Source organism: Schistocerca cancellata, chromosome 11 (genome assembly GCF_023864275.1).
Source record: "Schistocerca cancellata isolate TAMUIC-IGC-003103 chromosome 11, iqSchCanc2.1, whole genome shotgun sequence".
Classification (NCBI taxonomy): domain Eukaryota; kingdom Metazoa; phylum Arthropoda; class Insecta; order Orthoptera; family Acrididae; genus Schistocerca; species Schistocerca cancellata.
This window is the reverse complement of record NC_064636.1, coordinates 21,485,887-21,513,548: the sequence shown is the minus strand read 5'-3', so window position 1 is coordinate 21,513,548 and position 27,662 is coordinate 21,485,887. Positions and strand designations below refer to the sequence as shown.

At 39.3% G+C, this 27,662-nt stretch overlaps 1 protein-coding gene across 1 annotated transcript in view; it reads left to right on the top strand.

Annotated features, from left to right (window-relative positions):
• Positions 1–27,662, top strand: part of LOC126108671 (basement membrane-specific heparan sulfate proteoglycan core protein) — a 761,963-nt gene that overhangs the window by 576,630 nt on the left and 157,671 nt on the right. Inside the window, exons 36-42 of the mRNA XM_049913980.1 lie at positions 1,888–2,027; positions 3,603–3,673; positions 9,517–9,657; positions 16,193–16,339; positions 22,277–22,420; positions 23,520–23,722; positions 26,099–26,324. Coding sequence (XP_049769937.1) covers positions 1,888–2,027; positions 3,603–3,673; positions 9,517–9,657; positions 16,193–16,339; positions 22,277–22,420; positions 23,520–23,722; positions 26,099–26,324 — 1,072 coding nt within the window. The remainder of the gene's footprint in view (positions 1–1,887; positions 2,028–3,602; positions 3,674–9,516; positions 9,658–16,192; positions 16,340–22,276; positions 22,421–23,519; positions 23,723–26,098; positions 26,325–27,662) is intronic.

The window sequence follows — 27,662 nt, the reverse complement described above, 5'->3', positions numbered from 1 at the left end:
AGAAATATTTTTACTGTGAACTGACTTTATATCGTTGACCTTGTGCTGCTGACCACACACTTTCTTCACAACTGACCATATGGTTTTAATTTTATCCTTTGAATTAGCTATTCTATTTGCATACCACATACTCTGGCTTCCTAATAACGTTTTTGAGCACCTTACAATACCGTTTGTAATGGTACTGTCTCGTTTACAGCACTGCCAACCATTGCGTAGCAGCTGTTACCAAATGTTTTTTTGCTATTGTACATTGCTCATTTTTTTCTTTTCTCACTTTGAAAGGAGTGAAGAGACTAATCATGGGTCAACACATGGATCGAATATGACTCCTACAACCCCAAAAGTGTCATCGGTTTCTATTGCTTTGTGTCAGTTCTGCTTTGGCAGAAGCACAAAAAACGGGTGTAGACCACCAGCTCAGCATGAGGGAGGCAGGAGTTCTTCTTCCACAACACTACTGTTCCTCACACGGTCTAATTTCTTGTTTGTTTACGCTTACGGGTGAACTGGCACATTTAAGGGTCACCACTATACCTCTGGCGTGCTCTCAGATGTCTGGAATTTTCATTATTGTGTACGAGTTCTCAAGCTCCAGGTCTACATCTACGTATATATTCCGCAAGCCACTGTATGGTGCACGACAGAGGGTACTCTGTACCACTACTGGTCATTTCCTTTCCTGTTCCTCTCGCAAATAGTGTAGGAAAAATAACTGTCTGTATATGCCTCTGTATGAGCCCTAGTTTGTCACGTCTTATCTTCGTGCTTCTTACACGAAACTTATTTTGGTGGCAATAGAACTGTTCCGTTGTCAGTTTCATATACCGGTTCCCTAAATTATCTCAGCAGTGTTCCTCAAAAAGAGCATCACTTTCCCTCCAGAGATACCCATTTGAGTTGCCAGAGCATCTCTGTAACACTTGCATTTTCGACTCTACCAGTAACAAATCTTTCAGCCTACCTCTGAGTTGATTCGATGTCTTTTTATCTGACCTGGTATAATGCTTTGCAAGATTACTCCCAGACATTTAGATGCCATGATTACTTCAAGCAGGACACTACTAATGCTCTATCTGAACATTACAGGTTTGTTTTTCTTACTCATCTGCATTAACTTACACGTCTGTACCCCGTTTTGTGATTGTAACATCACAGAGTGTAAAATGCACGTGAGAATTTGTCATGTTTTTATGGTTTCATCATTTGCACTCAAGAAAATGTGGATTTTTGAATTTTAGGATATTTTTGTCACCACTGTTCTTACACTGTGTTAAATGGTCGTGTGTTATACTATTCTTTATAAATGTATTGTGGAGTCCACATTGATACATGAACAAGTGGGGCAACTTCATTCACAGGGAGCTGAAGGTCTTGTGCAAACACGATAGCACCTTTCTGTCTCGTCGACTCATCTCACTGTGCTTACTCCGTACATTCATTTATCACATACACACCACACCACTCCGCTGCTGTGACATGCATCATTGGTGGAGGGTCATATGACTGCCTGGTGACAGATGTACTCTTTTTAGGGGGTTACTGATATTTTGTTTAGTGAGCTTAATTTAAGAACTGTATTCACATGTGTAAGGACTGTTTGGAAAGTAACCTATATTTTTGTGTAACATGTTCACTCCAAAACTGGTTGAGATGTACCTGCATTCACTGATAACAGTGACCTGTCAGGTTTGAAACTGTTTTTGTACCTGCATTCATTGATAACAGTGACCTGTCAGGTTCGAAACTATTTTTAATCGACAAGCTGTTGGTCGTGTCTGGTATGCTCATAAATTGAATACTTCAGCTTCTCTGCTCTTATTAGCAATTGTAGCCTCTTAGTAGGAGTTGTCTAATTATCCGATTTTGTTTTCTTTTGCTGAGCAGGTTTGGACGCACGTGTTTCTTGGACACCGATGGACAGGTTACCTGTGATTGCCCGCCAGGATATGTCGGACGCCGTTGTGAACGCTGTGATGTGGGATACACTGGGAATCCTCTTATCCCAGGGGACTCTTGCTCTCCAGGTAGGTAACACACCCAAATTGGTCTTTTCTGAGACCGGTTGCTTCCAGTTTTTCTATTCTTATGTAAATATTGTGTGTCGATATTATGCATTTGGAACTTATTAAACTGGTGTTTTGGTAGTATTCACACCTGTCAGCATCCTTTTTCTTTCCAATTGGAAATATTGCATTCTTCTTCAAGTCTTGACAGTATTTCATGTTCGACACCAGGTCTGAGAGAGTGTCATCCACTCCAAGTGCCTTGCTTTGGCATAGACCTTCTGTCCAAACAGATTTTATTCCTGGGTAGAAGCAATGTCAGTGCAGTAACTATGGTGGCATGTTGGACTAACAACTATAAACGGCAGAAGTGCATTTGACCAGTCAGTTGTGAGGAGGCAGTGTTACGTACTGAATATGCAAACATAGTGTGTCAGTGAAACTTTGTGGCTGATTAAAACTGTGTTCCAGATTGAGATTCGAACTCTGGACTTTTGCCTTTCATGGACAAGTGCTCTACCTCTTGAGCTACTCGAGGATGACTCACAATCTGTCGTCACAACTTTACTTCCGCCAGTATCTCATCTCCTACCTTCCAAACTTAGGGGAAATTCTGCTCTGAATTCGCAGGACTAACACTCGTGGAAGTAAGGATATTGTGGAGATATGCCTTGGCCACAGCTTGGGATATGTTTCCAGAATGAATTTTTCACTGTGCAGCGGAATGTGCACTTTGCCTAGCACACAGCTTTAATATGCCAGGAAGTGCAGAGTGAAAAATTCATTCTGTAGCGTGTCAACGTTGTTGTGTCACAAATTGCAGCATATCTTAATCAAATGTTCAAGACATTCTCCAGAATGTTTTGAAGAAGAGAAAAGTGTGTGCATGCCCTGACTTCCGAACAATAACAGCAATGTATGCACGTTTGCTGGGACTGGATTATAACGCAGATCACAGACATTTCTTTTCTGGAGGAAGACTATCACAGGTAAGGAGCCTTCGTGTTATCGATACTAGCCTGCCACGAAATGGCAGCGTGCAGAAATTCACATGAAGGGTCAACACTTTTATGACAGAAGCAGCATTCGAGCCAATGTGATGCTCGAGTTGAACAACACCCCAAAGGAGGACTTTCCTGGAAGTTCCATATGATTGTACGAACATTCTCTGTACGCTGTACTTGAGTGGCAGGAGTCTATTTAGGACACCTGAAACGTAAAAATCACCATCTTAACTTTTCTCCGCATTTTCATTAATACAGGCTTGAAATTTTTTGGACTGTTGGGATAGATCTTTCAGTGTTCTGTCAAATTATTCTCACAGTATCGAATCTCCCATCTCATCTTTATCTACCTCTTCGTACCTTCCGTGAGATTGTCTTAATTTCCTGTATATTGCCCTTGCATAAATTTAGGGAAGGAAACAGAACTTGTGATATATTGTCTCCTGACTGAGGGAGAAGTGTGAAACTAATGGTAGGTTATCCATCACATAAACTTATTCACCCCCTCCTCCAGTTGGGCAGACTTGTGTGATAGGTACTTATTTAAAATGTGTGTGTTGTGTTGTTGCTAATCACAGCCTTTGATTCCTAGGTGGTCCGTGCGATCCTGCTGGTAGCCTCTCGACTGAAGTGGATCCTGTGACTGGGCAGTGTCGTTGCAAGGTGAGTTGAGATCCTGAAAATGACAGAATAAAGAGAAACTCCTGCCACACTTGGCTATAGAGAGCCAGTGACCATGCTGTGCAATGAAAATTTAGTTTCTATGCTGGAGTTAAAAGCCACAAAACAAGTATAACTTAATACTATGGGGATTTTATTACTAATTAATTACTAAAAATTACACATAGCATGGATTAATACCTGTTTTTGGCTGGTATCAGCACTGCAAAAAATTAACTCCATATAAGAACACAGATTCTAATCTATAGTACCTCTTTGCTTTTCTGTTATAAAAGTGTAAAGTGGAAATTTAATGTATTTTTTACTTTTCTCCCATGCTCTCCTTGCTGCAATAATGTGGTAAGTGCAGAAAAAGTACTCAAGTATGTGGATGTAGATTTTTCTCAGCATGTAGAATTGGATTTCCATTTCATAAACTATGTTCACATTATCCTGTACTTCAATCATTTGCAGTACAACATGTATGAATTCATTGGAATCATGAGAATTACTTGTTTAGTCACCCTGTAGCAAATACAAACGAAAAATAAAATAAAAAGAAATATCTATTACTGAACTGACATAGGTGTGAAACCTAAATTTCTCGGTGCTTTGCTATCAGTGCAGGTAACATCAAGAGCTTATATGTAGGGACAGGAAAGTTTCACGAAAATGATAATGTGAAATTGACAGTTGTTAATGAAGTAACACAAATTTGGTAATTTTTACAAAATACTGAGAAATGGTCAACTTTTATAATATATTTTGGTATTTGTCATTTTCCTTTACCAGAAATGTTATAAATCTGAGAATGTCAGTACACCAGTAACTAATAGTTATTGAATGTTGAAATTGTATTTTGGTTCTTATTTCTTCAGGCCTGAGGCTCATGTACAAGGTCAGCTCAAAAAATTCTGGAACTTGGTCCACAAAATTTTTCTACGCTTACCTTTTATTTATTGTGCATGATTTCCTTCGAAATACGCTCTGCTACAATTGATACACTGCTCCAAATGCTGTTTCCACTTCCGGAAGCAGTCTTGGTACACCTCTTGCTGGATCATGTGAAGCGCTGTTTGCAGATTTTCTTTTACTTTGTCTATTGCAGCAAATCTGTGTCCTTTCAGTGGGGTTTTCAACTTTGGGAATAAAAAGAAGTCTGCAGGGTCCAGGTCTGGAGAGTAAGGACAACGAGGCAGCACAGTTATTTCGGTTTTTGTGCAAGAGCCACGCACCAACAGAGATGAATGTGAGGATGTGTTATCATGATGCAAGAGCTGTGAATTGTCTCGCCACATGTCCTTCCCACATTTTCTCACAGGTGTCACAACACATCCCGATAGTATCATCGATTAACAGTGTATCCTTGTGGCACAAATTCATGATGAACTTTCAGAGTCAAAGCAAACTATTAGCATGGCTTTGACATTTGACCTGATGAGCTTTCTTGGTCTCGGAGAACCTTTCCCGACCCATTGTGAAGATTGAACCATGGTCTGAACATCATAACTGTAGACCCACATCTCATCACCAGTTATGATTTTCGTAAGGAACATCTCGTTCTCATTTGCGCCATCAGGAAGTTCTCTACAGATTGCGAGGTGAAGGTCTTTTTGGTCTTGACTCTTGAGCTGTGAGACGAACTTGGCACCAACACAGTGCATTCTCTAAGATTCTGTGTCAAGATTTCATAATATGATCCAGCTGAAATGTTATATTCTTCTGCAATCTTTTGGACAGTGAGTCTTCAACTGACAAGCACAATTTAGTTGATGTTCCTGACATGAGCATCGTCAGTAGAGGTCGAAGGACATTTTTAAACAGTGTGAACCATTCGTAATACCAAAAAAGGCTTAAGCACTCTTCATTCGGTGTGTCTGTGTGAAGATTGTTTTGAGTTTCAACAAAATTTAATGCAAATAGATTGCTCATCTAACTCTGCCATCTCAAAGTTCGCGAACTCTGTGACACAGCGTTCTACTCTATATAGCACTTAACAGTAAGTAAGAGACATCACCAATGAAACTTCTGGCAGTTACACATTAAACCAGGCATCTACAGTAATGCCAACCACATTTCTTTGCAACACACCCGTAGCGCGAAATTGCGTATGTTCTGAAATATTTTGAGCAAACCTCATATAATCTTAAAATTGCAGTTCATCTGCTGCATAACTATGATGTGATATCAGAAGTAATGTGTAAATTAGCAAAGACCAAAATTGGTGAAAAATAGCACTTAAATTGGGAAGGAACCGCCAAAATTGTAAAACAAATAACACTGGATTGAAAAAATAAACTAACACTGAACATACCTAATAAATGAAGCTGAATTTAGCAAAAAACAACACCAAATTTGGCCATAAAATAAAGTGGTTTTTTCCTGCTCCTACTAAGTATACAGTTTTATTGAAGTCTCATTGCATTGGAAAACACATGGGACTGAATGTATTGCATGGATTAATGAATTCATTTCATTGTAGCCTTAGGAAACTTAATGATTTGAAATTAATATGCTACGTTCTTAGAAAAAACTTCAGTTCTGCACTTTTACTGACTGGAAATGGAAATGGCTGGAAGTTCATTTAATTTCGTGTATTGTCATTCATATGATGCAGATTGTTGTAAGCTCTAATTAAAATGCATTTATTTATCATGTAGCTGGTTTCAGAGAGCATTATCTGGCATCTGTTGCACAAATATCCTAAAACACAAAGAAATACAGATAAAGTTTTATCTCACTGGTAAGCTAGTTGTACAAGTACTATTCACACATTATACCTAGCAGCGTGTGTTTACATCTGAAGAGCAATAACGTCACTTACATTAGTACTTCCAGTGGAGATCTTGGTGTGAAAGATAATACATTTGTGACAGAGAAAGCACACATTCAACTGTATGAGACCTACTACTGAACAGCACTAATTATGTGCAGAGTGTCATAAAGAGTTTGATTGGCTGATGTCTACCATTTGACATAGCATTCTGATTCCTGAACTATGTACCATTTTTACTCACCCTAAAACTGCCACTATACCGGCCGTGGATGTTGGACCTGTGTCCCTGATAATATCGCATATCTCTCCACAGTGTCTCATGGGAGTGGCACTGTTGATGATGATTAACCTGTTAACTAATTACAGTTCCCCCTCACTATGATATAAACAGCAGGCCACTTAGTTTGTCAATACAGATTTAACATTCTGCTCAATATAGCTAATTAATGTGTGTACATTTTTTTAAACTTCTTCCAATGAAAGAAAACACAATTAAAAATCCTTACTTTAAAAAAAAGAACAGAATCTATGTAGCATTGTGGAGTTTGCCTTAATAGCTTTGATCTGCACAGATTATGTAATAGTGGCCAGTTTAGGTGGTTTGGCACTTTCTTGCTCCATGTGGTAGAGAGGTCAAAGCACTATTAAGCGTATCTACTTTATAATACTGAACTACAAACCGTAGTTAAATTTGACATTAACTTTGTTGGCATCAGTGGTAGAAGTATGAATGTTAGTTTCAATGCAAACTGCGCACAAACACCAGTGAAAACATAAAGTGAATACAGTGAAATCTACATCTGCATGCAGATGTAAGTACCTGTAGTAAGATACCCTGACTTCTACAGGATATCACAACTCTTGCATGATGTATGTGAAGAAAGGACTACACAGAATTGCGCTTCAGTGGGTTTGAAAAATAAAAGAAGTTGCAGCTTGCCGATCTAACATCTTCCAGGGACAAATAAAATTTGATTTTCAATATTTTATAAGAGGAGGTCTGTTATTTCACAATAGAAGGTCTGTTCAGAAAATTCAGGAACTTTGTTCACAAATTTTTTCTACGCTTACCGTTTACCTATTGTGCACGGTCTCCTTTGAAATATATCTTCCACAACTGATACACTGCTCCCAACGTCTTTTCCAATTCCAGAATCTGTCTCGGTAGACCTCTTGCTGGATCGCACAGAGTGCTGTCTGCGAGTTTTCTTTGATCTCGTCTATTGTTGAAAATCTTCATCTTTTCAATGGGGATTTCAACTTTTTAAATAAAAACAAAGTCCACAGGGGACAGGTCTGGAGAGTAAAGAGGATGAGGCAGCACAGTGTTTTAGTTTTTTGCAAAGTAGTTACACCCTGCGAGTGCATTATCGTGATGCGAGAGCCACGAATTGTCTCGCCTGTTTCTTTCTCACATATTCTTGTAGGTGTTACAACACATCCTGATAGCACCATTGATTAACAGTTTGTCCCTGTGGCATGAATTTGTGATGAACTTATCGGTCAAAGTCAGAAAACTATCAGCATGGCTGATCTTAGAACCTTTTTTTTTTTTTTTTTTTGTCTTGGGTGAACCTTTTCCGACCCATTGCAAAGATTTAACCTTGGTCTCAACACCGTAATTGTAGTCCCACATTTCATCACCAGTTATGATTCTCTTAAGAAACGTCTCGTTCTCATTTGCACTACCCAAAAACTCTTCACAGATTGCAAGGCGAAGCTCTTTCTGTTCTTGGCTCGTGAGCTATGACATGAACTTGGTGGCAACACAGTGCATTCGGAGATACTGTGTCAGGATTTCGTGACATGATCCATCTGATATGTTACATTCTCCTGCAATCTCTCGGACAGGCAGTCTTCAATTGCCAAGCACAATTTCACTGATGTTCCCGACACGAGAATCGTCGTAGGGCGTCTAGAACGAGGGTCACCTTTAACTTGAGTTCAGCCATTTTTAAACCGTGTAAACCATTTGTAAAACTGATTATGGCTTAAGTACTCATCACTGTAGCCTTCCTACATCATTTGGTGTGGCTCTGTAAAGGTTTTCTTGAGTTTCATGCAAAATTTAGTGCAGACACATTGCTCCTCTAACTCTACCATCTGAAAATTTGCAAACTGTGCGACACAACATTCTGCTCTATACGGCACTGAACAGTAACTAATAGACGTACAACAATGAAACTTCTGACAGTTGCATATTAAACACAGGTGTGTGCAGGGATGCATGTCGTTCCACATACCATTTTCACAAAATTACGAATATTTCGGAATTTTTTGAACAGACCTCATTATTACTGACTGAATTTAAAAATTTAAAATTCTGTCATCATGTATTCATTTAGAGATATAATATTACATTAAAGAATTAACACAGTAAGTCAAGTTATAATGCTACAAACAGTGTAAATGTGTTGAGGTAGCAGAACACTTAGTGCGTCAATAACCCAGACAACTTTCAGCCAGTATTTAAGAATGAGAGCACTTGGCAACTTCTAGCAAACTTTGCATATAAGGTCAAACCTATAAGAAATTTTTTCTCACTGATAACAGCCGCCACACACACACACACACACACACACACACACACACACACACACACACCACCGCGACCACACAAAATAATAAGAGAAAGAAAAAAGTTAATGCCCTATTACAATGCAGTAAAACTGCAGCATCTGGCATGGTGTTTTGATTTATTACTTCTTTACTATTAATTCCCTACACAACGCAGTTTGCAGTGTCTTCCATATGTACTACTGAATATACCTGCAAAATTATATTGTATGACATATAGTCAAAGAGACATGCTGTTACGAACATTGAAATGTGTGAAAAACTAGCTTAATGCGTTAATTCATTTGTAATGTAATTAGGTGTGGGAAGGTAAGTTCAATTCTTTAAAGAGTCGGGATGGAGGTTACTCGTTATGTACTAAAATGGTAGCCACAGTGCAGTTTTTATAGATGACTAGTAATTTTCCACATCCTAATTAGATGTAGTGTACATATTTATAAGTAAATTAGAGGCTAGCATGTACACAGCACCCATGTTGCTCTCCTGATGCCAGGAACTGACAACGGGGACCCTGTGCAACCAATGCAAGCCCAACTCTTTCCACCTGGCGCCGCAGAACCCGGAGGGCTGCATCAGCTGCTTCTGCATGGGCATCACCGACTCTTGCACCAGCTCCTCCTGGTACCGCACACAGGTAACGCACTGCTCGCTCTCCTACCTGGCCGTTAACGGGAACGGGGGACTTTGAATCCCTGCTGAGCCTGTCTAAAACTTTCTTATCCTTATCTAACAGTGAAACTTAACCTTTACATATAAATTGTGTTCCAGTAACATTGAATGTCTTTCTGCACTTCTTACAAAGCTTTAGAACAGAAGCATTAGAACTAATTTTAATTCGTATGTTTTCTCAGTGCAGCACAATAGTAATTGTCATAGTTCATTGTTATGCAGCAATTTCAGTGCCACAGATCTTTCTCAGGTGCTACTGCTATTTGAAAGGGTTATGAATTATTACAAGATTTCAACTCTTGTTACTTTTCTTTAACTTTAATTCACAATATTCTCAGTACCTTTTTTATATTCAGATCCTCTGTCTCTCTACCAACTTCATACAGATACTTGTTACTATGGTAGTTTATTCATCTGTCCAGCCATTCACATCGTGTCCCATAAATTGCAAGGTTTCTCTTCAAAGTAGTATGGGTGCCTATTGCTCCATTCATTAATCTATTGGCTTTGAACTCCTAGGAAACTCAATGAAAGACCACCTCTCTGTAACTCCCCCCCCCCCCCCCCCCCCCCATAAAAATATTAGCCCCCTTATAGCTTTGAAGTACTTTTCTCATTTGATTTTTTCATAAATATACAATTCAAAATTAAGAAGAGGGTTGATTATTTTCTCTTGTAGAACAGACACATCAGTCTCAACAACCAAGAGCAAAAAACTGTTGTGTCAAATGTAGATGACTTATTAGCAAATAATGCATTAATACAAAACATTTTAATCACATTGATTGACTTGTGCTGTGTAACAGGATCAACTATAGTTTTTCAACACAAATTTTTACCCAGATCCTTGAGATAAATATTACTCTGCCAATAGTTTACCTTTGTTTATAGTTGGGTAAGGTACAGTCATTCTCCAACGGTTGCTTTTATTTTGACTCGTAGCTGGCTTAAGTGATAATACTGGTCTTCCATTTATGTTAGCCTTGTACTAACAATACTAATTTTGTTATAAATTAAATAATTATACTTGTGATGCTTTTCAATAGCACTGTCAAAATATTTTTACAGATAATTGCCATGATCTCACCGAGGATGAAGGTAATTTTTACCTCTTTCCCCAGCAAACTACCTCACATTATGATACTTTTTCAAGCATTGACTTTCTTTGTGTGTAAATGATAGCACTTTCACCATTTGAATATTCTTTTATTTTGTTTTGAACACTGTTGCAGTTTTTTGTCTCTATATGCATTTGTTATTATTGTATTGGTAATTGCTCACATTGCTTGTGGTAGCAGATGTAAATGTGCTTTATCATGAGATACAGTGATCATCGTGTCAACACCATTTATGTCTTAAACCAAACCTCCAAATTCAATTTCGTACTTCGCCATCAACAGAATGTATGCTGCTGCTGAATTTTGACCTCGACTTATTGTTGTTGTATCATCAAATATTGATATGAATTACTTGACATGTGCTACTGCTAATTGCCACAGGATGGTAATGAATCACTGTGGTATAGAGCTCAAATTACAACAGTGCCCTAAACGAAATAAAAGAACAGTTAAATGTTGAAAGTGTTAACATTTGGACAATAGTATATGGCTGTGACTCCCAAAAATAGCAAAATCAACTTCCTTTTTATCAAACCTGAAGCCGAGGCTTGGTATGTCTGGGCGTAGTTATTTGCATTTGAATTTACCTATTTCATAGTTGTCATTTGGAAGATTTTCCATTTGATTTTGTAACAGTTTGTGGTGTAAATTAAAGATAGCACCTGATCCAGAAGTAGGTTTCGATCTCTGATACTTTTCCAGCGTGCCTCTTAAAAGCTGTAACTGAGTGTTGGCTCATCACCCCAGCATACCTGTAAAAACAACTTCTGTCAAATGTAGATAATTAATGAGAGCTGCAGTGCAAACCCTTGTTTGCGTAGCATAACAAGCAGCTAGACATCCAGTAATACATTCTTTTGTATGTTTTTGTAAGTTATTAACAGGTTGTGAGTTATCTGTTTTACTGATTATCTGTACATAATGAAACAATTTCTTAACAAGTAAAAATGAAGCCGTAAGTACAGAGTTATTCTAAATGATGGACCCATTTTCAAAAATTGGTATATATTCAAGTACAAATCCAAAATGAATTAGCTTTATACCAATGAAAAGAGGAAGTTTCAAAGTTTTTGGTCGGTGGGGGTGGACAAGCGGTGATGGTTTTTGAAGCGGCCGGTAGACTTCGCACGGCAGCAGGGCCATCATTCCGTTTTACTGTCAGTTGTGAGCGAGATGGCAACTGGAGCACAAGGTTTTCTGCATTCTCGAGTTTGGAAAAAAGTGATTCACAAATTCCAGTGCAGCGGGCATTTCGAACCAATTGGTATTCAACCACCAACTCACAAAAGCATTAACCGTTGATTTAAGCAATTTAAACAGACTGGGAGTGTGTGCATAGGAAAAAGCACATGCCGACCGCGTGTGTCAGAGGATGATGTCCGATGGATTCGAGCAAGTTTTGTGCACAGTCCCAGTAAGTCTACCAATAGAGCCAGTTGAGAACTTGGAGTACCCAAACCAACTGTATGGAAAGTTCTGTTCTGAGACGATGTTTGCTGTACAAGCCCTACCGATTACAACTTGTGCAGGCTCTCAACCCCAATGACAGAGAAGTGTCTCGCATTTTGAGATTATGTTCTAGCAAAGATGGAGGATGACACATTTCTACAGCATGTAGGTCAGTTGCTTGATTTGTTGGAAAAGACCAAACAGGAAGGTCATCAGTGTCATCGAATTATGGAAGTACGGGGTAGGAAGTCGGCTGTACCATTCTGAGGGAACCATCCCGGCATTTGCCTGAAACGATTTAGGGAAATTGTGGAAAACCTGAATCAGCATGGCTCTATGCACAATTGAACCTTCATCCTCCTGAATGCGAGTCAGGTGTGCTGACTGCTGTGCGACCTCGCTCAATCTGCAGTGTGTAATCTTTAGCGATGAAGCGACATTCACCTTAGTGGAAAAGTCAATAGGTACAGTGTTCACATACGGGGTTTGGAAAATCCTCATTCACCATTACGAAAGAGACACGCCGAAGATCAACGTGTTCTGTGCCGTATCCCGTACAAAGATTTCTTTGCGGAAAGAACTGTAACGGGAATCACATACCTGGACATGTTATGGAAGATTCCCAGGACTTCATTTTCCAACAGGATGGAGCTCCAACCCATTGGTACTGTGATGTACAAGGCTTTTTGAATGACTCCCTTCCTCAGCATTGGCTCTGCACTTCCAACCGAGATCACCCGATCTCACACCCTGCGACTATTTCTTATGGTTTTATTCTTACGGGCTTATGTGAATGAAGCTGTTTACATCCTGCCTCTACCAAACACTCAGAACGATCTGCGGAACCCGATCACTGCTGCCCTGCTCTCATTAACAGCAGATACGCTTTTGTGTGTGTGGGACGAGTTTGGCTACTGTGTAGATGTTTGCCATGCAGCCAGTGGTGGCCACATTGAACACCTATAACATTTATCACACTTCTAATTATTAAGTAATTATTTAAACTAACAAATTACAAATTATTAAATTTATTAAAGTGATACCAAACATTGTGAAAAACTTTGAAACTTCCTCTTTTCATAGCTTGTTCATTTTTGAATTGTACTTAAATAAATACGAAGTCTTGAAAACGGGTTCATCATTTAGATTAACCCTGTACTCTCTTACAATTAGAATGACTATTTTAGTTTAGAATACTTTATTATGCATATGCACATTTTACTACCAGAATCACACTATCAGAAATGGTCATATCTTGTGCAATAGCCGATGTGAGAAGGTTCCAACATACTCAGTTTCTGGAAATCCCTGAACATTCTCAGTGTAATGTGTGGTATTTTTTAGGCTCCGGACACAAAGCTATAGCTCGCTGTAGGAAGAAAGAAGAAAATTGTAGCATTCTCTGCTCAAGGTGGCTTTTAAAGTTACAATAGCGAGGAATTTGATGCTGCTACGCACCTGACTGATCAATATGAAGACGTAGATCAGTACACATATACATGTGTTCGAATAACAGTGGCTGTGGGCTGGGACTTGAAGAACTACTGTAAAATATGTAGGAGGAACCATCCGGAGTGACCTTAAGTGAAATGAGCACATACAACAAATATTAGGAAAAAACAGATTCCATAATAAGCCTCATAGGAAGAAATGTAACTGATCCATTAAAGAAGCAGCTTACTAAACACTTCTTCAGGGCCCACTACAGGGTTGGTTTCATACAAGCGATGGGGTAGGTCCGATGAAGAGTGGTGCATTTCATTGTGGGATCACTTAGTCGATGTTATAGCTTCATGGAGATGCTCACAAACTCCAGTCACAGATATTGCAAGAGAGGTGTATATCACATAGAGGTTTACGGTTGAAATGCTGAGAAAGTACATTCCAGGAAGAGTCAGGGAGCATATTACTTCCTCCCTCATACATCTTGTGAAATAGCCACAATGAGAAAATTGGAGGAGTTAAAACTATTAATGATGCTTTACTGACAATGATTCTTTCCACGTCCCAAACACAAATGGAGCAGGGAAGGGGGGATTAGTTAGTGGTATGAAAAGTACACACTGTTAGGTGGCTAGTGGAGTGTAGATGTAGATATTACCCTTACAGTCATATTCAGTAAGCTGCTAGTTCTGTTTCAGTATCTTTCTTTCTTAGTGACACACATAAGCTACTGAAGTGCCCAGAGACATGAAATTGAGTGTGTTGAGCTGTAGCTTCAGATACAATCTTGTTGAATTTGAGCCGACAATGTCTAACACAGTGATGGGGAGATTGGCGGATAGCAGTGTCATCCCAACTTCCACAACTTTAGGAAATGGCGAATAATTCTCAGAGCCGTGACCGAGTGACAGCTCACATAAATAGGAGAAAGCCAGACATGTCAATAAATGACATCGATCAGATTCTTACAGTTTTCATCTAAATTGTTTGTTTGTCTCTTCTTAATTGTAAAGCTACAACTTAGCATAACATTTATCTTGGAAACTTGAAGGTGTCATCTAAGTACTTCAACGTATTCTACTTCAGAAATGGAGTTAAAATTAAAGAATGAAAGAATATGAATGGTACAGTTCACTGATGACTTCGCTATTTTTATGAAAGTTAACAAGATTCACAGGACATCTTGAATGGAATGAGCGCAGAATGCAGATTGAGAGTGAACCAAATAAGGATGAGCAGAATGAGAAGTAGCAGAATTGAGATTAGCGAGTAATTGTATCAAAATTAGAGACCATGAAGTAGACAAAGTGAAGCAATTCTGCTAGCTTAGAAGCAAAATACCACATGATGGTGAAGCAAAATTCCATGAATATATTGAGGTACAGCTGGTGTAAATATCTTAAAATGCTAAATTACAAAATTTACCTGATATCACCCGGAAAACATGGTGTTAGCATATTATTGAGATACGAATGGTCAGTATAAATGGTTAATTAACAGCTTCAGAATATTAAGTAACATAATTCATTTTTTGTTTGTTTACAGTTGCATGTCTGCAGCCACGGTACACATTAAAATCCCTCCAATACAGTATTATAGCACGCCGCTAGAGGCAACAAAACAATATGGGTGCAGACCACTAATAAAATGGCATTTCATGCAGTAATTCATTTTCCATATCAGCGGAAATGTTGCAGAAGTGTCGAGCCAATTCAGATCACTTCGTCAACCATATTGATTAGTCTGAAGCAAATGTATCATTTTCCACTACTGCTGAAAAACAATTGTCGCATGATATACTTTATCACTAGGCACTGCCATTTTGTTTTGGCATTCCCTGGTACTGTGATGAGAGGGATTTCGATGTGTACTACGACTGCAGGCATTTCTACGTGCAAACGAACAAAAAAAAAAAAATTGTACGATTTTATCTTTTCTGGATGTATGATGATTTTGAAATGTTCTCAGGTATTCAGCTGGGTAGCATCATCTAAATGACGTGATCTTTCAGCAAGCTGACTTGTTGCTATGTTCAGGCAGAACTGATGTGTCAGAACTATCTGAAGATGATGAAAAGTCAACTTGTCAAAATATCGCACCATTTTGATGATGCCATTTGATTGAATACCTGTGAACTTTTCAAAAACAAAAAATTACTTACGAAATCTTATTTTTTCAGGTTGATAATTAAAACCTTATAGCTACCCCTGGTACAATGGATTCTTGTCATTATTTCCATGGAATAAGACAAAATGTTCTACATATCCATAATCCAAAACAAATCTTGTATTTGGTTACAGAGAGTAAAGAAAGAAAGTAAAGGAGTGTAAACAGTTCACACTGCATAGATAAACATTACAACATTCTTCTCTCCTGTGTATATGCTAGTTTACTTTTAGAATGCTGTAAAAGTCTTGCATGTTTGCAGCTTTTAAGTTATTCATATTTTAAAGGTAAGAAATATATTTTTTATTTTTATTTGTGTTCCAGATAACATCAGCATTCACACGCGACGCACAGGATTTCAAGCTTGTTGACGACCCCCTCAACCTGGACCGGCCCATAACAGAAGGACTGCGTGTTGACCCTGTGGCCAGGGAGCTGGTCTTCCAAGATTTCTCCAGACGCAGCCCTGTAGTAAGTACTCATTCATTTATTTCACTCATTCATGTCTCCTTCCACATATTGCATGATGGAGGAGAACCTTTAGGGATATATAACAAGGACATTTATACAAACACAGGTAGAAGAAACTGCTGCAGGTTACCATTGTAAAGCATAGGAAGAAGAAGTTGTGGCTAGATCTTAATTCTGGAAGCCTTTTCTGCAGCCAAAAAGCATTGCATTGTTTCCCCGGTTGTCTGTCTTCTCTCTTTCGTCCAGCTGCTGTTCTACATTTCCTCATCTTGGAAACTCTTGACATTGTGGATCAGTAATCTCTACTCTGACTGGTTTGAGATGTCCTGCAATGCTCTTGAGGTCCTTCCTTACTTCCTTGAACCATTTATCAAAACATTCATGATGCTTCCATCCTGAACAGATGTCCACAGTTGTCATTTCTTTATTGACTCAATCAACTGTTCATTATCCTTGTATAACTCTTCTCTTCCTCAAAGTCTATACTGTCTGTTGTCCTTGGCCCCATTATTTTGCAAAGAATCTTGTACTCAAACTTCTTGAGTTCTCTCAGTTCAGCCTGTCCTGTCATTCTTTTAGTGCATCCTCTGTGGGTCAGGGATGAGAGAATGAGCCAGTTAGTTCGAAACTAGTCACCAAATATATATACTTCAGCTGTGATGTTTTGATTAACAAATGCTCCATGAAATATTAAAAAAGGTTATTGATCCTATATCAACAAAATATTGAGACTCAAAAAAAATTTCTAGAGCTCGCCTTATTTTGTCAGACATACATCCTTTCGCTGTCTCACCGAGGTATATGAAACTATCCACTTTTTGTGTTTTATCATACTCTGTTGTCAGGTGATGAGGTGCTATTCAGGTATTAAAAATACTGGATATAAGCTCTGCCTATTATGCAAAACACTGCTTTTTCATTTGATCCAAACATGTTTAAGTTTCTTTCTTCCATAACCAGTGGATTTCATTTATTAAAATCTGTGAAATGTGAACATATTTTGAGTGATAAGTGACTACAAAAATCAGTCCTAAAGAATGGCTTTTGTTGAAGACCTTTTGGCTAAAGCTTGCTTGCTGACAGTCTTTTTGTTATGCCTATATGCGTTTCAGCATCTTCGCTATATGGTGAGTAGCAATTATCCTTTTCGTATGTTATCATTATTCCACCTTGAATTTTCCATTGGTTTGCCATCATTCCATCCTGGATTTTCCATTGGTTGATGTGAATTTGGTTTGCAAATTAACACATCACCTTGTTGTTGTGCCAAGATATTTCATGCATCAGTTTGCTGTTACTCACATTTTATCTCGCAAATTGTTTTCATTTACGTTCCCATGAGTTATAGAGAAGTGCACACAAATACTACCCGTATTTTCGGAATTTTGTTTGTAACATACACTTTTCAGTTGTGCAAGTGAATATCGATTGGGGTAGGACACACAATAGCAACATTTACACTGTGTTTTGGAGAAGTGAAAAGTGTTTGTTACAAAAATAAATTTCTGAAAATTTGTGTAGTATTTGTGTATACTTCTCAGTAATTCATGGGAACTCAAAAGAAAACGGATCTGCCAAAACAGAATGTAAGTAATAGCAAATACATGTGTTGGTACAGCAAAATTATTTTTAAATATAAAGCAGTGTGTTAACTCGCCAATTAAATTCACATCAACATCATTTAGTTGCATCGTTTGATGCTACCAGTGCACGATAATGCACAAATAGTATAATGCAAAATTGAGGTAATGACAAAACAAACAAGGACTGTTCTTTAGGACTAATTTTAGTAGATTAGTGGTCACTCAAAATGTCTCCACATTTCACAGATTTTAATAAATAAAACCCACTGATGATAGCACAGAGGTGGTGAAACATGTTTGAGTTACATGAAAAAACTGTGTTTTACCTAGCAGGTGGACCTTGTATCCAATAATTTTAACTGCAACAACCTCACATACAAGAGCACCAAGTCCAACTGATGAAAATTCAGGTGTTGGTTATGAACCTTGTTTTCTCAAAATAAATTTGTGGGTCAGCTTTGTCTGCATATTTATCTGTTCCACTAGTGTCTCTGTGTTTCTGGACAGGATCACCAGGTCATCAGCGAAGACTTTGCTCTTCCATTGTGAACTTTCTCTTAACACTGGTCTTTGATCCTCCATTGTGAACTTTGTCCAGTAGCCATTTCATGGCTAATTCTTTTTCCCATTCTCAGCTGACCCTCTCTAAGATGCAATTGACCATTATGGTAATTGCTTCTTCGTTACTTTATATGTGTTTGTTAGGAGAAAAACAGCTACTTTAAAATACCCACTGCTCCTCCTCCTCTCATGCTTAGCTGATGTTATTATGTAACATTTCAATCAAAGCATTGGAGCTGTAGACAAACTACTATTAGCTGTCTCTGTACTTGGAGGGGGCCGGGGGGGGGGGAATCATCAGAATCTAATACAAATATTAGTGCTATGGAGAATCCACTTTCTTGAGTCCAGTTTTCTGATGAATTATAAGAATAGTGGCTGATGAGGTAGTCTTTAAACTTGTTTTCGAACATTGGGTGTTCTCAATTCCCTTCCTGACATTCGTCAAGAATCTGTTACAGACCTTTACAGGTGATTATAAAATTCAGTTCTGAACATTAGAGAAGAATGCATAGTCTGTGTGGAAATTATTTCTATTTTTAGTATTATGATTGTGAAACACCTGAGTTCATTCTAAATTCACTCTTGTTTTTAACTACATGATAATTTTTCGCTTACAATACTCTCACCTATCTGTAAATAATTTGTTGTTGAGTGCACTTTTCTCAGTAAATGCATGTGTTGCATATACAGGGTGGTCCATTAATCGTGACGGGGCCAAATATCTCACGAAATAAGCGTCAAACAAAAAAACTACAAAGAACAAAACTTATCTAGCTTGAAGGGGGAAACCAGATGGCGCTACGGTTGGCCCACTAGATGGCGCTGCCATAGGTCAAATGGATATCAGCTGCATTGTTTTAAATAGGAACCCCCATTTTTTATTACATATTCATGTAGTACGTAAAGAAATATGAATGTTTGAGTTGGACCACTTTTTTCACTTTGTGATAGATAGCGCTGTAATAGTCACAAACATATGGTTCACAATTTTAGACAAACAGTTGGTAACAGGTAGGTTTTATAAAATTAAAATACAGAATGTGGGTACTTTTGAACATTTTATTTCGGTTGTTCCAATGTGATACATGTACCTTTGTGAACCTATCATTTCTGAGAACACATGCTGTTACAGCATGATTACCTGTAAATATCACATTAATGCAATAAATGCTCAAAATGACGTCCGTCAACCTCAATGCATTTGGCAACAAGTGTAACGACATTCCTCTCAGCTGTGAGTAGTTCGCCTTCCGTAACGCTCGCACGTGCATTCACAATGCTCTGACGCATGTTGTCAGGCATTGTCGGTGAATCACGATAGCAAATATCCTTCAACTTTCCCCACAGAAAGAAATCCAGTGAACATGTGAGCCATGGTATGGTGCTTTGACAACCAATCCACCTGTCATGAAATATGCTATTCAATACCATTTCAACCGCACGCGAGCTATGTACCGGACATCCATCATGTTGGAAGTACATCGCCATTCTGTCACGCAGAGAAATATCTTGTGGTAACATCGGTAGAACATTGCGTAAGAAATCAGCATACATTGCGCCATTTAGATTGCCATCGATAAAATGGGGGCCAATTATCCTTCCTCCCATAATGCCGCAACATACATTAACCTGCCAAGGTCGCTGATGTTCCACTTGTCGCAGCCATCGTGGATTTTCCCTTGCCCAATAGCGCATATTATGCCGGTTTACATTACCGCTGTTGGTGAATGACCCTTTGTAGCTAAATAGAACGTGTGCAAAAAAACTGTCATCGTCCCGTAATTTCTCTTGTGCCCAGTGGCAGAACTGTACACGACATTCAAAGTCGTAGCCATGCAATTCCTGGTGCATAGAAATATGGTACGGGTGCAATCAAATGTTGATGTAGCATTCTCAACACCGACGTTTTTGAGATTCCCGATTCTCGCGCAATTTGTCTGCTGCTGATGTGCGGATTAGCTGAGACAGCAGCTAAAACACCTACTTGGGCATCATAATTTGTTGCAGGTCATGGTTGACGTTTCACATATGGCTGAACACTTCCCGTTTCCTTAAATAACGTAACTATCTGGTGAACGGTCCGGACACTTTGATGATGTCGTCCAGGATACCGAGCAGCATACGTAGCAGACGCCCATGGGGCATTTTGATGACAGTAGCCATACATCAACACGATGTCGACCTTTTTCGCAATTGGTAAACGGTCCATTTTAGCAGGAGTAATTTATCACGAAGCAAATACTGTCTGCAGTGGCGGAATGTTACGTGATACAACACAGTTATACGTTTGTGACTATTACCGCGCCATCTACCACAAAGCGAAAAAAGTGGTCCAACTAAAACATCCATATTTCTTTACGTACTACATGAATATGTAATAAAAAATGGGGGTTCCTATTTAAAACAACACAGTTGATATCCGTTTGACCTATGGCAGCGCCATCTAGTGGGTCAACCATAGCGCCATCTGGTTTCCCCCTTGAAGCTAGACAAGTTTTGTTCTTTGTAGTTTTTTCATTTGACGCTTATTTCGTGGGATATTTGGCCCGGTCACTATTAGTGGACCACCTGTATACACAAACACACACACACACACACACACACACACACAAGTAGTACAAGTAAATTGTTTTTGATCTGGTAATTGGTGAGGTAGTTGATAGTTTACCATAGGCAGGTATTGTGCAACTTCCACTGTTACCCTGGATCCTTTAGCAACGGAACTAGTAATTCAGACTAAAATTATTGATTTACTCTTGTTATCAAATTTTTAACAGAATCTTTATTTGCTGTTGTCGACAATCACTTTATGTAGCTACAACTGCACCCTAAGACTCTTACACATTTTACTTGCAAATTTTTACTGTACTGTAACAGACATGTGCTCACCAAGTAAGATAGAAATTCACAATTGATATTGTTTAGCTATATGTATTACACTGTGATTATTGCAAATGTCCAGATTATATGTGTGTTACAGAAATGATTTTTGAGTATATGTAGGGGGTGGGGGGAGAGACAGAGAGAGAGTTGGAAGTGCTCCATACAAATGATACATACAGTTTAGGTGACTGATCTGGCAAAACAAATATTACCTTTATTCAGTTGCAGGCAGACAGTCCCAAACTAAAAATCATGGATATAGCGGTAGATGAGCTTTGCTATTTGGGCAGCAAAAGAATTGCTGTTGGCGAAGTATAGAAGATATAAAATACCAACAGGGAATAGCGAAACAAGCATTTTTGAAAAAGAAAAAATGGTTTATGTCAAATATGGTTCTTAAGTTTTAGGAAGTCTGTTTTGAAAGTATTTGTCTGGAGTCTAGGCTTGCTTGGATATGAAATGTAGGCAGTAAACTATTCAGATGAGAACAGAATAGCTTTTAAAAGTAAATGTGGTGCTCCAGAAAATTGCTGTAAATTAAAGGTAGATTGAAAAAATGATGAAGAGATACCAAATTGAACTTTGGGGGGGGGGGGGGGGGCAGTTATGGGACAATTTTTTCTAAAGGAAAGGATTGGTTGATACAACACATCCTGAGGCAGCAAAGAATTATCAAATGGGGGGGAGGGGGGGGGACATGTGGAAGGAGACTGATTGGGTGTAGGCAGCGGTAGTTATGCAGAGGTGGAGAGGCTCAGACATATTAGACTAGTATGGAGAGGGTAATCTGAAAAGTCTTCAAACTGAACACTGCAAAAACAACAATGGCAAGAAATCGTGTATTTTTAGTGTCGCATGGTTTGTGACTTGTGATTCCCATTCTAATGGAGACTTTGTTGTTTTTCAGGTGTACTACTGGATGCTGCCCCCGCAGTTCCTGGGAGACAAGGTGACCTCGTACGGTGGATACCTCAACTACACGGTGCGCTACGTCCCAGCCCCCGGCGGCCAGAGCTCCAGGAACAATGCCCCAGATGTCGAGCTCATCAGCGTGAGTGCCTCTCCCTCCTAAAGACTTCCAAATGTTCTCATCACACTGTTTACGACCTAAGAGGTTTATCGTTTTAAAATTTTAAAAAACTCGAAGTAAAAAACAAAGAATTCTTTCAAATTGTCTGATGTTTAATAAAGGGGAGTACTTGTAAAAATAGTGTGGAGGGGAGAAATGTGAAGTTGTCAGATTGAGAAAAAGGCAGAAGTAAAACTGGATTAATACCTCAAATTGGACTGTAAAAGTAGAATAAGGCTATTACCTAGTTTTTGTAACTGATATTTCCTTTTTCAGGGAGGACGGTTTGAAAGGATAGGTTGGGAAGGAAGGGTAGGCCTCTTAAACCTCAGGATAACTGGTATTCGCCCTGAATGAGTGCAGAAAATGTCACAAAATCACACTCCAGGCTGGCAGGTGCATCAAACATCCATGTGGAACCAGCACTAATACAAGGAAAGCGTAATGTGCAGAAATGGTTAGCTAAAGCCCAAGGGAGTGGAGTATAAGCTGTTCCAAAACTTCCTGATGGGTTAAAACTGTGTACTGGGCTGAAATGTGAATCCAGAACCTTTCCAGACAATGTTAAGAGATCTAATCCTGTAAGGTACAGATGAGAACTTCTGTGAAGTTTGCAAGGTAGGAGAAGAGGTACTGGCTGAAGCGGAGCTGTGAGTGCAGGTCGTGAGTTGTGCTCGGATGGCTCACTCGTCGGACCCCTCGGTGGCAAAAGGCGAGGTACCCAGGTTTGACCCCTGGTCTGGCACACAGTTTTATTTTCCCAGGAAATTTCGAAACGGTGCACAGACTGAAAACTGATGGAAGAACAAAGGAGGGGGAAACAGAAGAGAAACTGTGTAAAGTTCTTTGATAGCTGGTGTTAACGTCAGGTCAGCAGTATGCGAGGGTGCATTAGGAAGAAAGTGGCCCTATCTGGAGTTTACGAAAACTAGTCTCGTGTGGGAAGATCTGAGTGGCCACTGCGGTGTAGCAGTTGCAAGCACTCTGGTCCTCTACAGAGAATGTTTGGCAACAGACACAGTTCTCGTACATCCGGAAACACCGTGCAGTGGCACGCTACACAGAGTTTCTCTCTTTGCAGTCGAACGACATCAAGCTGATGTACTTCGGGCGCGACCAGATCGAGGCGGACCGGCCGCAGACCGTTTCGGTGCCGCTGCTGGAGCAGTACTGGCAGCGCAACGACGGGCAGCAGACGCACCGCGACCACATCATGATGGCACTCGCCGACGTCCAGGCCATCCTCGTCAAGGCCACCTACACCACCAACACCCGCGAGGCTGCGTGAGTGCCGCTTCTTTTCCATTATATCTCAGAGATCTCGTGGCTCTCTGCAGCGACTTGTGTACGTCCAAAACTTGAGTGTATTTGAGTTTGAGAGCGAGACTAACTTAGAAAGTTGTTCATCGTCAGTGTTTGTAGACAACATTAGGAAATGTGGAAAAGCAATACGGAATGAATATATATGAGGGATATAGTGCATGCCGAGTGCAAAGAGGCCATCACTGATTACAGTGTTTCAGTCCCTACCATGTTGACCTTATTCAGTATCATCATCATTGGCTCATCGGCCTTCTTTAAATTATTCTATTCGTTCCTGTCAATCCTGAATTCCAGTTTTTCTTATTTCTTGCCTGAACCCTTCCTGCCACCTTAGCTTTGGTCTTCCAACTCTCTTAGTTTCCTCAGGCACTACATTGTGTGTTGCCCATTCTAGCCTCTTAATTCTGCTATCACAGACATTGTCTTCTTCATTATATAGACTATAAAAAGTTAAATGATAACTGTTTATAACCTCAGTATGTGTCCTGCCCCTTCTAGTCTTAATATATATCCTGCCCATTCCCGTCTTCTAATGAACAGACGTTGTCTTGTTTATTGTATAGAATGTACAGGGTGTAAATGATCACTTTTTACAATGTACCACAATGGTGTGGGACAGTAGAGACGAGCTATGTGATATAGGACACTCGGGATTCACCAAGTGAGGAAACAACACCAAATTGGCCTACAAAATTCACATAAGCTACAGTGTATACATGCCTTGTTACATTTTTTATATCCTCTTTCTCTCTTACGCCACGGACTTAGGTGGCTGTTTTGTTAACACTCTTGATTTAAACTTTCCTGTAAGGGTAATGAAAGAAAAAAGACTTTTGTAAACATTATACAAAAATTGATTATATTTACAATTTGTTCTAAAGATTAATCCTTACAAGCACAATAGTTTTGTAGTAAGGAGTCCAGACAAACAAAATGATTTAATTGTTAATTTTATGCTGTTAAAATTCACAACATTTGGAGGTAAAATTTACGCAAGTGGAAGAACAAAGGGAAGGTTGATTTTAGTAAGAAAAGAAATGAACTACTGTGGTGTGGTGCACATGCAGTGAAGCTTAGGTGTCTATTGTAGACCAATTTGAACCTTTTTCAGACTTGATTGAACATCAAGTGTCCTGTATGAGTTAGTTTGTCTGAAATTACCTACCTCTGTGGTACACCGTAAACAATTACTGTCTATACCCAGAATAATTCGTAGTTGAATTTCCTTCTCCTGACACCATATTCTTTTGCTAGTCCAAGAATTTGCCTCAAGATCTTTCTTTAAAATATGCCAAGTTGCTTTTCATCCAATTTCATTAATGTCCACATTTCAGTGCTGTATGTTAGCACCAGCCTCAGTAATATCTTATGCATCATAACTTCAGTTTTCCTGAACAGTAGCTTAGATTTAGGATATTTTCTGAGGCTACAGTACAACTTGTTGGCAGTCAATATTTGTTTCTGGATTTCAGAGCTGACATTGTTGTTTCAGTTTAGATAAGTGAAACTACAGATGTCAGACTTACGTGAACCAATTTCTATTTATCATTAGGATACTCTTCCTTAGTTACATGGCTTCCTTTAGTTACAGTCATTTATCTGTTGATTTATCTTAGTAGCAGCTCTTTCAAGATTTATAGGCTTCTTTCATTGTTCTTCATGTTTTGCAATTATATCAGTATCATATGCGCATGTTAGCAACAGAACTGATTGGTTAACCTTCTTGTATTGATGTCCAAACCTCTTATAACCTTTCCGAAGGTTATATTAAGCAGAAGGCAGGACAGTGAACCTCTCTGCCATTCTCTTACTCATACTTACATTTTTGTGCGCAGCACATAATAACACATTCTCTATCTCAACTTCACTTTTACTAACGCAATCAATTTCTCAGGAATCTCAAACTCCCTTCTGTCAGTATTGTTTTAGGCTGATCCGCAGTCTGTAAAGAGGTGATATACATCAATCCCAAACTCTTTACATTTTTCAAGTATTTTTCCATACTGTGAAGATCCGATAGACAGCAGACCTTCTTTGACGAAACTGACATCGATAGGCACCGACAGCATTTTCAGTATAGGCTGCAAGTCTGCTCGAGAGGATGTTGGAGAATATTTTATATGCAGTAGATAATAGGCAAATTCCTCTGTTCCTTGCCCAATTTAAATATATTTTCTTTATAGAGGTGGTGATCACTTTAGTGCCTGTTGTACATTACGGAAGGGAAGTTGACAAGTTCTCTGCAGACGTTCTGTAAACAATTTTGGAAGTTCCTTTTAGTATTTCCGTTGAGAAGAATTCAGCCGGTTGTACACTTTTCTTTTTCTCGCGCGGCAGACTGATCCGGGTGACGATGGATATAGCTCAGGAGCGCAACAACGGCCAGCAGCGCGCTTTCCCGGTGGAGCAGTGCGCGTGCCCCGTGGGATACCGCGGCCTGTCCTGTGAAGACTGTGATGCGGGCTACACGCGCTCCTTTGAAGGTCTCTACCTCGGACTGTGCGAGCCCTGCAACTGCAACGGACACTCCGACGAGTGCCACCCGGAGGAAGGAACTTGCTATGTGAGTGCACTCAGAGATATCTAATTACAAATAAAAGCTTCTTATAATCTGCCATCAACAAGGAAGTTGTTAAGCTGGGTACCTGTTTAGTGTAAAGTACTTTAAATTTCAAATACTAACAAAGAGATGAGGGGCTGGCCAGCTCAGTACAGCCGATAGATACACAAAACAGAACAGAAAATTTACATTCCTAGCTTTTGGAACTTTGTTCCTTCATCAGGGAGGAGAGAGGGGAAGAAGGGAAAGTGGATTCAGTTACTCACAACCCAGGTTATGAAGCAACAGGGAAGGTAAACAGGGAGGGTAGTAAGGAGGGAGGCTTCCCTCTGACGACCATGCCTCCATCCTTACTACCCTCCCTGTTTACCTTCGCTGTTGCTTCATAACCTGGGTTGTGAGTAACTGAATCCACTTTCTCTCCTCCCTGATGAAGGAACAAAGTTCCGAAAGCTAGGAATGTAAATTTTCTGTTCTGTTTTGTGTATCTACTGTTCTGTTTTGTGTATCTATCGGCTGTACTGAGCTGAGGTAAGTACTGGCCAGATCCTCTATCTCTTTGTTAGTATTTGTTTCACATCTTTATACGAGATTTTCCGTTAATCATTTAGTACTTTAAATTTCATCATTTGTATAGGCTAGTTAAAAAGATGACCAACTCCTCTTTATAGAATTGGTCAGGAGAGGGGAAAATCTACCTTAGATATAATTCCACGTAACTTCTAAGTTGAAATTTTTTTCTAATTATTAGTAGCACGTTTGAAATAATGTTTGTGTAATAATCCTACCTTTTCCATTGCAGGTGTTGTTGGGTCTTCACCCACAACCCTGGGCTTCATTCTCTATACTTGTGATTTCTGGAGAGAAGTGTCTCAATATTTAACCCCTACCTACCCTGCACCCCATCCCCTCCCACTCCCTATTTTCTAAGTGATAAAATTTTCTGATACTTAGGAAGTGTGATCACAAATGATGGCAAGATAGTAGAGGAAATTAGGGAAGGAGTACAAGAACAAATGGCTTCTAGTTTAGTGGAAGCTGTATTCTGTGGAACAGACACGACCAAAATGAATGTAAGAAAGTTATCTGTCCATCTTATTACAAACTCATTCTAGCATATGTAGCATTCTAGCATATGTAGCAGGTACATAGACTGCAACAAAAAGGGAAGAGAATAGAATGTAAACAGCAGAGATGAAACTTTTGAGGAGATATTGGGCACAAGATGAGAAGATAGAATGGGGTACAAGCAGATCAGAAAAAGGATGGCAATCTCAAAACTTAAGAACAAGATAGGAACAACAAAGCTTAACAAACATATGGTGAGACTGGGAGAGTAGA